The sequence below is a fragment of the Hakea prostrata genome, chromosome 7, assembly GCF_041222555.1.
Source record: "Hakea prostrata isolate BN-2017 chromosome 7, UWA_Hpros_2, whole genome shotgun sequence".
Classification (NCBI taxonomy): Eukaryota; Viridiplantae; Streptophyta; class Magnoliopsida; order Proteales; family Proteaceae; genus Hakea; species Hakea prostrata.
Window position 1 is genome coordinate 21,465,122 of NC_142606.1, and position 13,067 is coordinate 21,478,188.

Here is a 13,067-nt window from a genome sequence, read left to right on the forward strand (position 1 = left end):
TTTCAAATGTAAAGTGAGGTGTGTGCTTTAAGACTTTCATTTAGAGTGCCAATGCAATTTTGCTCAAGCACTTATGTATCTAGACATGTAGGTACGTTTAACAGACTAAATGATATTCTTTATTTGGATCATTAATTCAAAATTTAAGAAGTTCCAATTTAAATGGAGTAAAGTCTTCACCATTAAAATGATAAATTTCATATTCTTTCATAATTAAGAAAGAAGGTCAACTCTACCTTTTTCTTTTCTTTTCTCTTTTTTTCATAGTAAAGTAATTTATTGAAATTTAAATACTCAAGGAAAAGTACAAGCAAGATCATAGGGTAACAAATGCAAGACAGAAGGGTCTGGAGAGAGAAGAAAGACACTTCATCCTTCGCTGCCTGAGAAGCCAAATGGTCTGCAACGTTATTGCCTTCTGCCCGATGTGATCTTCCAAGGTGCTTCATCATGAGGAGCAGTAGAGTAGATGAATAGTTCTTGCATTATCCCCCTCAATGGTTATCTTCATTAGATCTAACAGTTTAACCCAAAGAAGTGCCCTGGTGAACATTGAGGTTGTACCATGCTCTGTCATTGTAATATTTCCAAATCGACCTCATTTTGCTTGGTCGCTCTCACTTTTAAAGTTGTTTTTCCTTGAAAATCTACTTCTAGCAATACTTTTATTGATCCCCCATTAAAGTAATTGCCCAAGCTGCTCAAAACGAGTTTAGATCTTTTATTTATATGATATTAAGATGGATGCTTAACTCTGAATTTTGACACGATGAATCATAGAATGTTTAAACCTCTACCATATCCTAATATGTAGTGAAAAAATGTGAGAAGAATACAAACATCCACCCTGATGAATAGAGAATACCTCACTCAAGATCCTTTAAAATTAACAAACACGCCTTGGTTTTATAATTCAAAACGCTGAAAAGGATGGCACATGGTGGCTCCCTCTTATCCCAACTTTATCATCCTTGGTGGCTTGAAGTAGAAATGGTGCACTTCTCTAATATATTCGTTATGATGAGAAATCAATTATGTTATGAAAATTGCAATAATTTATTTACAACAATAGAAGGGATACAAGCAGTGGTAAAGTACATCACACTTCATGACATAGGTCCAGTTTGGTTATCTAAATCCAGGGATTTTAAATCCCTCGATTCATGAATCGGAGACTTGTACCTATTTGGTTGTAAAACATCAAATCCAGGCATTTCATTTTTTTACCTAAAAACGTGAATTAAGTCATTCTTAGGTATTGGATGAAATCCATGGATTCCACTTCAAGTATAAAATGGATCAAAAAATTTGAGGATTCACGCCGAGTAACCCGACAGAACTCGATGAACTTCGATAGATTTAAGGCTAATCAAACAGTTAATTTTTTAAATCATGAATCCATAGATTTGAAATCTCATTTCATTTCAAATCTCTGGAATCATGTAACCAAACAAGCCCACCTAACCCCCAATAGTAGGATGAATATTCTCTTTTCTGTCTGATACTAGCTTTGCCTCTTGTCGAACAATCAGTAAGGAAGTAGATTTACCCCACCCCTTCCATTCATCATGTCAGTGCAAAACATTTGAAGCAACAAGGGAGCCAAAAATAAAAGATAAAAGGGAGGTAAGAAAGCTAGTACAGAATAACTTCTAATCAGGGGCAGGGATTTGGGTACCTTCTGTGAACCTCATCAATCTCTAGAATAATTTCTGGTGTGAGGGTGACGTCACATGCTCTGAGGACCTCTTTTAGCTGCCACTCTTTTGTTGCCCCAAAAACAGCACTGCCAACAAGCGGGTGTTTCAAAACAAAGGCTGCAGTAAAGAAGCAACGAATATTTTGGCTTAAATTGTATATTGCAAAAAATGATTATAAAATCTAAGAATTAAATAACCTACTAGGAATACAAGCTGAAAGTACACATTATCTCCATCATTATACAGTGTCGAGTGCAGCAAGAGTCCATTACATTTATTTAAAAACTGCACCCTTCAATGTAAACATTCAACTTGAGGCTGAGAATGCAACTTAAGTAATGTTCATTCAAAAATCAAATATGGAAGGACTGGGAAATCTCAATTTCAGAAGTAAAATTATTTGCATACCACCCACCTACCTAAGTAACCTCATTCCATTTCATACAGACTCACAGACAGGTTAAAAAAGAATTACCATTATGACTCGGGATGTGATTCTGGTGAATGAAAAAGAACCATAGAGCATTCATTCAGTAGTAGCACACAGAATTAAGCATAAAATGCTTATCATTGATACACCTTTTCCACGGCACATAAGAACTGCATATCAGGAACTTCAAAATTCATGGATACAATCTAGTACTTTAACAAATAAAGAAGCACAAATAAATATTACACCTTAGCAGTTCAACCTCCTGATTTAGGGATTTATTCAATAGATGTCACTGGGCATTTACATCCCTCCAGGCTCTACCCCAAAATGAAAATGTTCCATATGAAATACTATGAATAATTGTTTCAGAAACCCCAATACGCAAGACTTGAGCTACTGCAGGATCTGGGAGGGGCAACCGTAATGTCTTTGACCTGCTTTGAAGATAGGTTGATCCCACATTTAATACCTGCAACCTGAAGGTTGCAGTAGTGCTAAGGCTCATCCACTGACTAGTTTCATCATATTAAAATCTTGATAAGGAAACAATTAAAAAAATTCCATGAAAAGTGGACAACAAAACTAAATGAGGTACAGTACAGGAATATTTAGCAAGGTGAGTTATTCTTCTTTTCTATGTTAAGTCTAGGCATTGATTTATCTACTATGTACAGGAAGAGGTCAACTCTGATACCTATTGCAAGAGATACAGGAGAAAGCGCATATTTTTTCGCAATATCAAGATACGCCTGCAAATGGACAATGAGACAGATTAGTGCAGCAAAAAAACAGTACAAAAACAACTCAGTCTTATCCCAACTAAACAGGGCAGGGTATCAGCAAGCAAAGTGTGGTACCTGATATTGGTACCATTGAGTTTTGTCCTTACATTAGGAGATATAAAATAGTGTGAATTAACAGGAATTTCTAAGCTTGCAGCCATTTGCCAAGATAAAACATTTACATTGAATAATCCAATTTCTATTCATTGCCAGTTTTAAGTATCCAGGCACAAAAGAATCGGAGACTTCCGTGAAAGAATACTTGGATCTAACAGGAGAGCTTTGAAAAAAATATATATATATAATGGAATGCAACTTAGGTGAACTGAGAGCGAAAGACAAAAAATTTAGTGAAACATTACCAAGTCCAGAGCATTTCTTTCTTTTATTCAACATGTAAGAGCATGACTAACTGTTGGCTTATTTTTATAATACCCAGAGATAAGCCACCCCACCCCATCCCAAAAAAAAAAGAGGGGGGAGAGAGAGGGGGGGGGGGGGGGGGGGAGCTCCAAACACCTGTAGTTAGCTCACTCTTAGTAAATGACATTAGTACAGTACCGTCACTACCATGAACGTGCAAGCCCACCAGTCTCGTATGTCTACAAGTTATAGTTCCTTCTTTTGTACGCTAACCTAATCAAGGGATGATGTAAAACCAAGTTATAGTTCCTTCTTTTGTACCCTAACCTCAATCAAGAGATGATGTAAAACCATGACACTAATTAATTAATTAGCAAATGGGAAAAAAGTTAGTATACAAAGCACAGTTACTTTATTTACAAAGAAACTATACGATCGATCCACTTGGATTAGTAAAATCAATCAGACTACTATTATATAAGCTTGAAATTTAGAAAACTAGCAGTTGAATGTTAGGATCATCCATTTAGATATGTAAAATTCTTTTAAACCAAAATCTTCAAAATGTGAAGCATTTTTCCACTCTCAGCAACATCTTATTAAATGAAGGAAAGATTTGAAACAAATTGCTTACTTTGCATCTATCAATAAAAACTTTAAACAAATCTCTCTACAACAACAACAACAAGAGTTGTCCCAACTAAATGGGGTCGGCTTAAATAAATCTCTCTCTAACCAAAGACTTATCTGATGGGCTCAGACAAGCCTGAGTTACTTACCATGGTCGCAGCTTTAATTCGGAAATTAGACAGGTTATACCTGGATTCTCCTTCTGCATACTTCCCTGTGAATGGAAGAAAATAATAAGCTCGTAGTCTACAGAGAAATCCTCCAGAAACCAAACACAAGATACAACCTCTGAAAAGATTCATTCGAGCATCAAATGGGCCTCCACCAGGGGATAAATACTTGCCGGAAAGAATACCCATTGCCAAAGGGCTATAGGCCAATAAGCTAACTCTGGGAGTTTCAAAACAAAATACAAAAAATTCAGTTAGAAATCAGAATGATAAAACAATTTAAAGTGATTCCATAAAAGTACTCTTTTAAGTAATAAAATCACGAACATACTGAGTTTGTAACACGTCTGCATGCCAAATTTACAAAATACCTGCTAAAATGCCTATTCCACACTTGGATATTTCATCTTAGTTCACATCCTAATGTTCAAACTTCTTCAGAGATCCAGTACCCAAAAAAAAAAATTTAAAGGGAAAATTACAATATAAGACATAATTGAATTTTCTTTAAAAAATTCACTCATAAAAGATTTATTTACTAAACTAACCATTTACTTTTTCAGCTAATGAAATTACACATCATTGGGTTTAAGTTTACAACACTAACCAAAACAGTGGTTCTACTCCATTTTTCTGCATGTGAACATTTGACCCTAATTTCCTTTAACCATCCAGTACCCTGAACCTCAGCATCTTCCACTACTCCCATCTCCATTTCCATCGCCACCCTTACCTCATGGTCACTGGTATGAAGGAACCACTAAAAGAGACAGAAGGCATTACAGCAAGATCTTGTTGGGAAGAGACAACAGGTCTTTGGAGTCCATGCCCTCTAGCTTTAGCTTTAGCTCTGGAGAGAATACCACAGAACCATGCTAGCTTCACAACAAAGTGACGAGGAAGACGAGATCCCTGTTGGCTCTGATGCTTCAGCCATCTCCAAGAGCTAGCAAAGACCTTCTCAACGGCTTTGGTGAGAGCTACTCTGCTACCCTCAAGGAGAATGTAGTGTAAAAGTGGACCTCAAAGTGGGAAACCACTTGCAGTCTGGATCAGTATAATAATGATGACCAAATTAAATAACTAGAACCTTTAAAAAAATATGAAAGAATAACATAAAATGATACGATAGATAAAAGAAAGAAGAAGGGGATAGGGGGATGGGCTAGCTACACCTTGGGCCGAAAAATGAAAACCAAGCCATAAGTTCTTCCATTACGACTACTCCGAAATATTTCACTACAACAAAACCCTTCCATTACGGGAGTCTCTCACCCACAGCTATCTCAGCTGTTGAAAACAGATACTCCATAAGCAATGGCAACATAGCCTGCAAATTTGATTTCTCCAGTACAATTTTGTGATGCAATGAAAAGAGTCTATTTATGGATTAGCCAAAGCTTTACAGAATAGAAAGACTCAGAAATAGAAACCAAACCAAAATAGTAACAAAAAGGAAACTAAGGGCCAAAACTAAAATTAGAAACTAAACCAATAGCAGCTTATATAATAGAATATTCCATCAATGTCCAGAAGCTAATCCTCACACCATCCGTTCATTCAGCCCCAGATCAATGTTCACTAAAACAATAACTTGGAGCTGTTCGTGTGAACAGTAACCTCTTTGTTTCTTTCTTCACAAGAAAAAAGGAGAAACAAAGTTTCTTAATCCTTGAGAGATGTTCAAATAAAACTCAACCCATCACCAGATTTAGGCTGCCTCTCACATCAGTAGCATCTGACAACCTTGCTGAGCTGGAGGCTTGTCCCAACAGGTACATTTTGACCTGTGACCTACATCATCGTGGAACCTCCAAATTTGTTAATGATTAACCCTTTCATCTTCTTCTTCATTCTTCCTGCAATCCCTTCTCATTCTTCTTCCAGCAACCCATCCTCCACCACCCTCTGATGCAACCAGAAACACCTGAACTTAATGTACCACTGCTGCCCTCCTACCAACCCTGTCATCCCAGCCACACCTACACTGCACTCCAAGCAACCACTGCCAAACCCCCCCCCCCCCCCCCCCCCAAAAAGAAAATGCCTGTGCACGACCTGCCTTTCAACTGCAATCCCTTCCCCTGAAATTCCCCCCACAAAACACCCCTACCCTACATCAACGTCACATGTCATCTCCCATGCCACAACCACCACTATCATGCTACCTAGACCCCAACCATTCCATCACAACATCACCTAACCGCAGCCTTCCTACCCTTTGCCATCGACACCCCCACCTAGTCCCTCCTACAACAGAAGAGAGAGGTCTACTGCACAAGATGATGAGGATGAGAGGTACGGGCTGACCGGGAATTTAATCAAGAGAATAAAAGATTCCTCAGGGATTGTGATTGTGTTTAGGCTAGACCCCGATGTCAAGAATGCCAATTATTTTATCACAGTCATAGTCGATCTCGACCAATAACCTTGTTGGTTTCAAAGTGTTGAGAAGATGGCAACAATGACCATCTTCAAACATGATGAATGGTGAGAAGAGAGGGGGTAATCAAGGAAGCTACCTGATTGAGGACAAAAAATGTCAAAAGATTTATCTTTCTTTATTCTATTTTTTCCCCTTCTTTCTTTCTATCCCCTTTTTCTTTATTTATTTAATTGTTACTATTATTGTTTTTTTTTTTCTTTCTTATTTGTACCCCTTTCACCGATTCCTATAAATACCCCTCTTCTCTTAGACTTAGATTACACCTTTTCTTTTCCTCTTTAGTTTTTTCTATGCCTTCTCTAGTTCTTTGCATGCTTGTAGGGTTCCACATTTCAAATTCATTGTTTAGGTTTCAATTTTTTATGTAACGCAATAGTTCTTTAAGTGTTTAGTATCCTTTATTATGCAAAGTGTACTTTTTATATTTCAATCAATGCAATTTTGAGTTCAAGTTTCAAATTCCAAAGGATTCGTTTTTCTCTGGGTCTAGCAACTACAGATTTGGATTACTCTAGATCTAGGTGCTAGGGTCATTTGAATTTCGAATCAATAAAGGTTTTTCTTTTGTTATTTAAGATTCAAGAGTTTAAGTAGCCTTCATCAGTAGTCTTCTCTCCTCCCCCCCACTCCCTCCCTTCCTACTTCTGTCTACCTAGCTCTATTATTAATTTAGGATTTATTTTTCAGCACTCTGTAATTGTTTCCCCATTCCCCTTGGGTCGTTGATCAAAGATGCCTACAGTTATGCCTCTCTTTGGTTAAGGTTCCATTTTTATTTATTGTTTTGCTATTTATTTTTCTGTTATTTCCTTTCTGCATTTTGTTCCTTTAATATTCGGTCCCCTAATCAGTGGACTATAAGCTATGGCAAAGGGACTACGACCAAAGTCATCTTAGTTGCCCTCCCCTTCCCTCGATCCTAAGCTGACACTCGGATTACTTCTCTTTTATTTATTTATTTATTTATTATTTATTATTCTTATCTTTACTTATTTATGCATTTTCTTTTACTAGATGATGAATGATTAGGTTATGTCTGTTTTTATTCTTCTCAATTTGATCACGTTAGATGCATGTGTTAGGACCGTTAATTTAATTTAAGTAATTAATTAAAAAGTTCAAATTTTCTCACTCTCACGTACCATTAAGAGGATTAAAATTAAGTGGTATATTTCCCTAAGATTTACCTGTTAGCTACACGATACCGTGCGCTTGTGGTTGTTTTTAAATTTCACAAACATACACTACAATTCACTAAATTCAAACAAATATGTAACAGAGCAAGAAGGTGCTCATTTTCCCCTCTTGTGAAAAGTGAAGCAATCAATTACAATTTATGACTCTTTCTCTACCTTGCTCCCATAGTACACATTAAGGCTAATTGTTCAAAAGTTCAAACTTAAAATAACAGCTATTATCAAGAGAACTCTCCCCAATCAAGTTTCAATCTTTCATAAAAGGTACAATGGACAAAACAGATAACCTCTCATGATGACAGCATTCCGCCAGTCCACAATCAAAACTTCGGCAAAGCAGGCTGTACGAGTTCTGTCAAAAAAAAAAAAAGACCCTCAAGTTACAGATTGTAAGAGACGCAACCACAAGGGATCCACAAAAACAGAAAAGAACATTGTAAAAGATTATAACAATATTATTATCTTAACATGAGTGAGTCAACTACCTGCAGAGACACTATCCTAGGATAGCTGGGAACATCTTTTGCAAGCTGAAGGAACTTCATGACACCATATGGTGTTTCATTACTCAGCCCAATATATCTAACCTACATACAGGATTTCTGTACCATTTAAGGAAATCCAATTTGGGAAAACATTCAGCAAGTATAAGCAAAGCCACAAAACTTACTTTACCAGCATCAACAGCCTTTCCTAGAGCGTCCAGCTGTTCTTCTATCGGTACTGAAGAGAACTGCCTAGTCGGATGATAATCAGTTTCTCCAAACATGGGAACATAGCTACAAGCACAACCATGTAAAAGTTTTGAGAAGGATTGAGGTAAGCCCAAATTAAACAAATATTATTTATATGATATGTTAAAAAGTAAATTTGTTTCACAACATCCAATATTTTAAAAGAAATCTTGTCAAAGACAAAAAGGAAAAAGGAAAGGAGCAGCATACATACCGATCAGGCCAATGGATCTGGTATAAATCGATATAATCTGTCTGCATCCTCAACAAACTGGGCAAATTCATTTAAAAGATAACTAAGATTAGAGAACTCAAATTGCCATTACGAACTAGGAAGCTGGATTCCCATATACAGACAACGGTGACCTTTAGAAACCAGAATCACACTTTCAAAATTCCACAAGTCCAGATATTAGAGATATAAAAATATGCATGAATTGGATAGAAGCAGAAGCTCAGATGCAGACAATATATAGTAGTTACATCCCATTAATAATCCTATCAAGACGAACAGATTAGAATGGATCTTCATCTTTTAAAATAGAAAACCTATAAACTATCTATTTAAGAGAAAATATATTTACCTTGGCATGTCAATCTTTTGATCAAAATCTCAATAGTGAACTGTCTCCACTTGGACCAGAAAATAGTTAATTTTATGATCTTGACCATTTAAGACATAAATACTACTTTTGGAAGAATATCAACCAATAAAATTTGGATTGTCAAAAAAAGTACAATGGGTTCAGAGGCCAGATGATCTAAACCGGATGCTCTTTCGGCTAGTAGATTTTTGATGGACCTGGATTGGACTAGTTTTAGTCATTAGAATGGGCATACTCTGTATGGCATGAGCAGGAACAAAGTCCAGCAATGTTAAGACTTTATGTTCTGTACTCCAAACTGACATAACCTTTTATAAAAGACCACACTCCAGATATAAGTAGGATGCATATACACAAGACAAATGACTAAGGTTTCCTAGAGCCATGGTGAAGGAGAAATCCTCCTCCACCAATATCTATCATTGTGCTTGAATGCATGTCAGAGACCAGTAAAGGGTTTTATGGACCTTCAACATATAGGAATATGTAGGTGTAACAGTAACATATCAAACTTAAAACCTACCTATTGTCAATGGCCTCCAAAATATTGCTAGCATCCAAACATCTGGGCCCACCACGGATCCAGGTCATTTGTCCAGACGGTCCAGTAACCTGTGCAGAATGCGTACTACAATTACCCTAAGAAGTATGTTTTCTTGAACAAAATTAACCAATGACAAACCTTCATAGGATAAACACAATAAACCCAAAGGAAACAAATTGTGCTCAATATTTGAATTTACAGTCAAGGAATTTCATTTGACACAAGTGCAAGCCAGAAACAGAGCAAATGATCACATACAACAAAAGGAATTCAATGTGATTCCTCACGCATGACTACATCAACCTAAGAGAATCAGAAAATCAAACACAGAAAAAGCTGACACCTCACTCTACCTCACAAAGTGGTCGTCCACACTTATGTTCAGGGTTTCCCCACAGAGATAATATGTAGGAATCTGCAATTCCCTATAATCACAATTGCTTGATCATCAGAAGAGGAACTCACCAACTGAAACAAGAATCAACAAAGGAAGGAATGCTGCTTGCCTAAATCAGTGGTAATAAGTGATGCAGAACCTGGGCAGAACTAACCCTTCAATTGGACCAATTGGACCAGGTGAAATCAGCCCAGTTGCTCTTCTAGAATGACCAAAGCATTGTTCCCATGGACAGTAGCATGAACAGGGTCACACTACATTTTCTTACCTTGGTGGAATATTTGGGAAGACATGTGGGTCCCTAGATCAGATTATATGGAGATTTTATTCTTGGAAGATTTAGAAGCTTAGTTTGGTTTCCATTTTAGCAAGTATCAGTTAAATTTTAGTATTTTGCATGTGGGTGAATCATAAAGCCCAATAGCTTCTATTCATAGAATTTAAAGGTTTCTAGTTTACCACTGCTGAGAATATTAGCTAAATAACTCAGCAGAGCCTCCATTCTATTTTAGCATTCAAGTGTTTCTACTTTTGTTAAGCAAGCTTTTGCTCTATAAATATGTAATTGGCTGTTCTCAACCCATTAAGCTTGGTTTCAGTATGTTATTCCCTTGACCAGCTTGAATGATGAGAAGGTCTAGGGCCTTGCTGTGGAGCTAGAAACCTAGGGTCTAGGGAACTTTGCCGTCGACTGCTAAATCCAAAGGCTGAAGGAACCTTACTAAGAGGGGTAAATCGACCATCCTTGCCTCTTCCTCTTATCTGCAATTTGTTATTGCTGTTCCTTGTTGTGATACTACCATCAAGGCCATCAAATTGAAGAGCTCACTCCCACGGTACCAATATACTCCTGCTGCTGCTCCTCCAATTGAAGCAGGTTTGTGACAATTTAATTGGTTCAAATTTCCATCTTCCATTCCATCCATCACTTGAATTCCTCCATAAACCTTTCTACATTTAATAGAGAAAACCCTAATTCCCCAATCCTCTGAGAAATGCAATTTTATTCTTATGCACATAATGGAATCGAAGAACCAAAAATATGTGTAATTATATAATATGGACACATAACTAAATACAAGACATGTTACCCAACGTTTTGGATTTTTTTATCTGTATTGGAAGAAAAGGATTGTTGGGGAGGGGGGGGGGGGGGGGGGTTGTGAAGAGGAAGTCGAACAAACTCACTCTAATTGCTAGATTCAAAACAAAAAGCAATTCAAAAATAGTAAAAAGAGAGAGAAAATTAAATTTGGGTCTTTATCCATCAAATAATGGAAGACAATGTTTCCATTAATCACAAATGAAATTGAGCCACCACTTATTATGGCTTACTAGTCTGAACAGTCTATTCCCACCAAAAGTTGGAAGCATGCACAACAATAGCAAGAGTACTTGCAAACATGCATCTCTGATGTCGTAGTATAACAGACCATTGTGACGATAATAAAATTATAGAATTCTCCAAAATATGAAAAGTTGGAACAGATAAGATACTGGAATATCGTAGTATAGCTTCACCTTGGTAGCCAAGACGACACGATCCCGTGGAATTTTCCGGTCTTTAATCCAGAGGCCCACGTATTTTTCGCTCCTTCCTTGAGTCTCTGCACGCTGAGGCACTGGATACCTAAAAGTTATCAAATAGATGGGATGAAAAGGTGAGAGTAAGATGGACTCGAAGAAAAGAATCATCACAGGGAAGATAACTGATTATTACATTTCTGCAGAATCAATGAAGTTGATTCCTGCATCAAACGCCCCATCAAGCAGGCGAAAAGACTCTTGCAACGAGTTCTGCTCTCCAAACGTCATGGTTCCTGTTTGGGGGAAGAAAGTGAATTCGAACTTAATTTTCATAGAAAACGAGAGAAATGTAAAAGATTACAAAGGATTCAGACCTAAGCACAGCCTTGAAACTTCAAGGCCAGCAGCAAGGTTGGCGAGAGGCACCGCCATTGTGTTCAACTCATCTGGAAAAAACGAAAACTAGAAACACCTCACCATGGAAGGGCGGGAGAACCCTCTCAAGTCTCAACATAGAAAGGCGGGAAGCTGACAAGATTTTGCTATCGGGATACAAACCATACGATTCAGGAGATGATGATGCAACGCCATAGAGCAAAAGTGGAAAAGGAAGCTGGAGATGCAGGGGATCGAACCCTGTACCTCTCGCATGCAAAGCGAGCGCTCTACCATTTGAGCTACATCCCCGAATTTGTTAATGAGATAGGTTGGATTTTACTTAATTAAAGTTTGTAGGTAGATTATAAATCTAAGAGACTGACCTAGAACAACATTGTGGGGTTTTATTCATCTCAGATTTAGCTTCTGGTCTCGATGTTATTTTACCTAGTCAATTGGCACCCCAATAATGCGGTTGATTGCAAAGAGGGGTGGAAAAAAAGGGATGAAAAAAAATATATATGTTGGTCTCATGTGTAGTGGTGTAAGAGAAAAGAGAAGGAAATGAAAGTGTATAAAAGTATTAATTGTGGGTCATACAGTTTACTTTTCTATACTCTTCCACAAAATTTCACATTTTTTGTGAAGTTTTGAAAAGATTTGGGGTGAGAAAGTTGAGTTGTCACATCAATAAACAAGTTTCCTTGAATCAATGAAACTTGTCTCTTATTTTCCACCCAAGCAACTAAACAATTTACACATTTAGAATTTAAAGAAAAAATTTTAAAAAAATTGTTTTTTTCAATAATTTTCCCATTTTTTTTTCCACCCCACATTTATTATAATAAACAAACGCAACTTAATAGACCCAGAACGGATGTGGGACTCATGCCAGCATATTGGGTGTTCTTTTATAGGCTACAAAAGTTGGATGAAGAATCTTTCATAAATTATATGTTTTTTTTGTCAGGTTTGAGATATGTGAGTTTCTGTTTTTATATTAGCTCTTTTTGGTATTGTCATTCTCAAATATAATTTTTTTTTATTATTTTAAATTGTTTGAAGTCTGTTATTAGTTTTATTTTTATTTAAAATAATAAAAAATCCTCCAAAATCTATAATAGGCCTTTTATATATTATGGATCATGGTGAGAATTCATTC

At 36.9% G+C, this 13,067-nt stretch overlaps 1 protein-coding gene and 1 non-coding gene across 6 annotated transcripts; both read right to left on the reverse strand.

The window, feature by feature from the left end:
- Nucleotides 1–419: 419 nt before the first annotated feature.
- On the reverse strand, nt 420–12,170 carry LOC149010505 (uncharacterized). 5 transcript variants are annotated; one of them, XM_089161475.1, is made up of 13 exons: nt 11,902–12,170; nt 11,721–11,820; nt 11,522–11,630; nt 9,583–9,671; nt 8,669–8,725; nt 8,391–8,499; nt 8,206–8,307; nt 8,008–8,072; nt 4,195–4,298; nt 4,058–4,122; nt 2,828–2,882; nt 1,679–1,817; nt 420–1,003 (listed from the first exon to the last, which is right to left on the reverse strand). In XM_089161475.1, the coding sequence occupies exons 1-13, from the start codon at nt 11,957–11,959 to the stop codon at nt 952–954; spliced, it is 1,104 nt and encodes a 367-aa protein (XP_089017601.1). In that variant the 5' UTR covers nt 11,960–12,170; the 3' UTR covers nt 420–951. The 5 variants fall into 5 exon arrangements, with proteins under 5 accessions (XP_089017601.1, XP_089017602.1, XP_089017603.1 ...); XM_089161476.1 differs by having other exon boundaries at nt 420–1,817; XM_089161477.1 differs by lacking the exons at nt 420–1,003; nt 1,679–1,817 and adding an exon at nt 1,824–2,609.
- On the reverse strand, nt 12,142–12,214 carry TRNAA-UGC (transfer RNA alanine (anticodon UGC)). The gene has a single exon. It is a non-coding gene; the product is annotated as a tRNA-Ala (tRNA).
- Between the last annotated feature and the right edge of the window lie 853 nt (nt 12,215–13,067).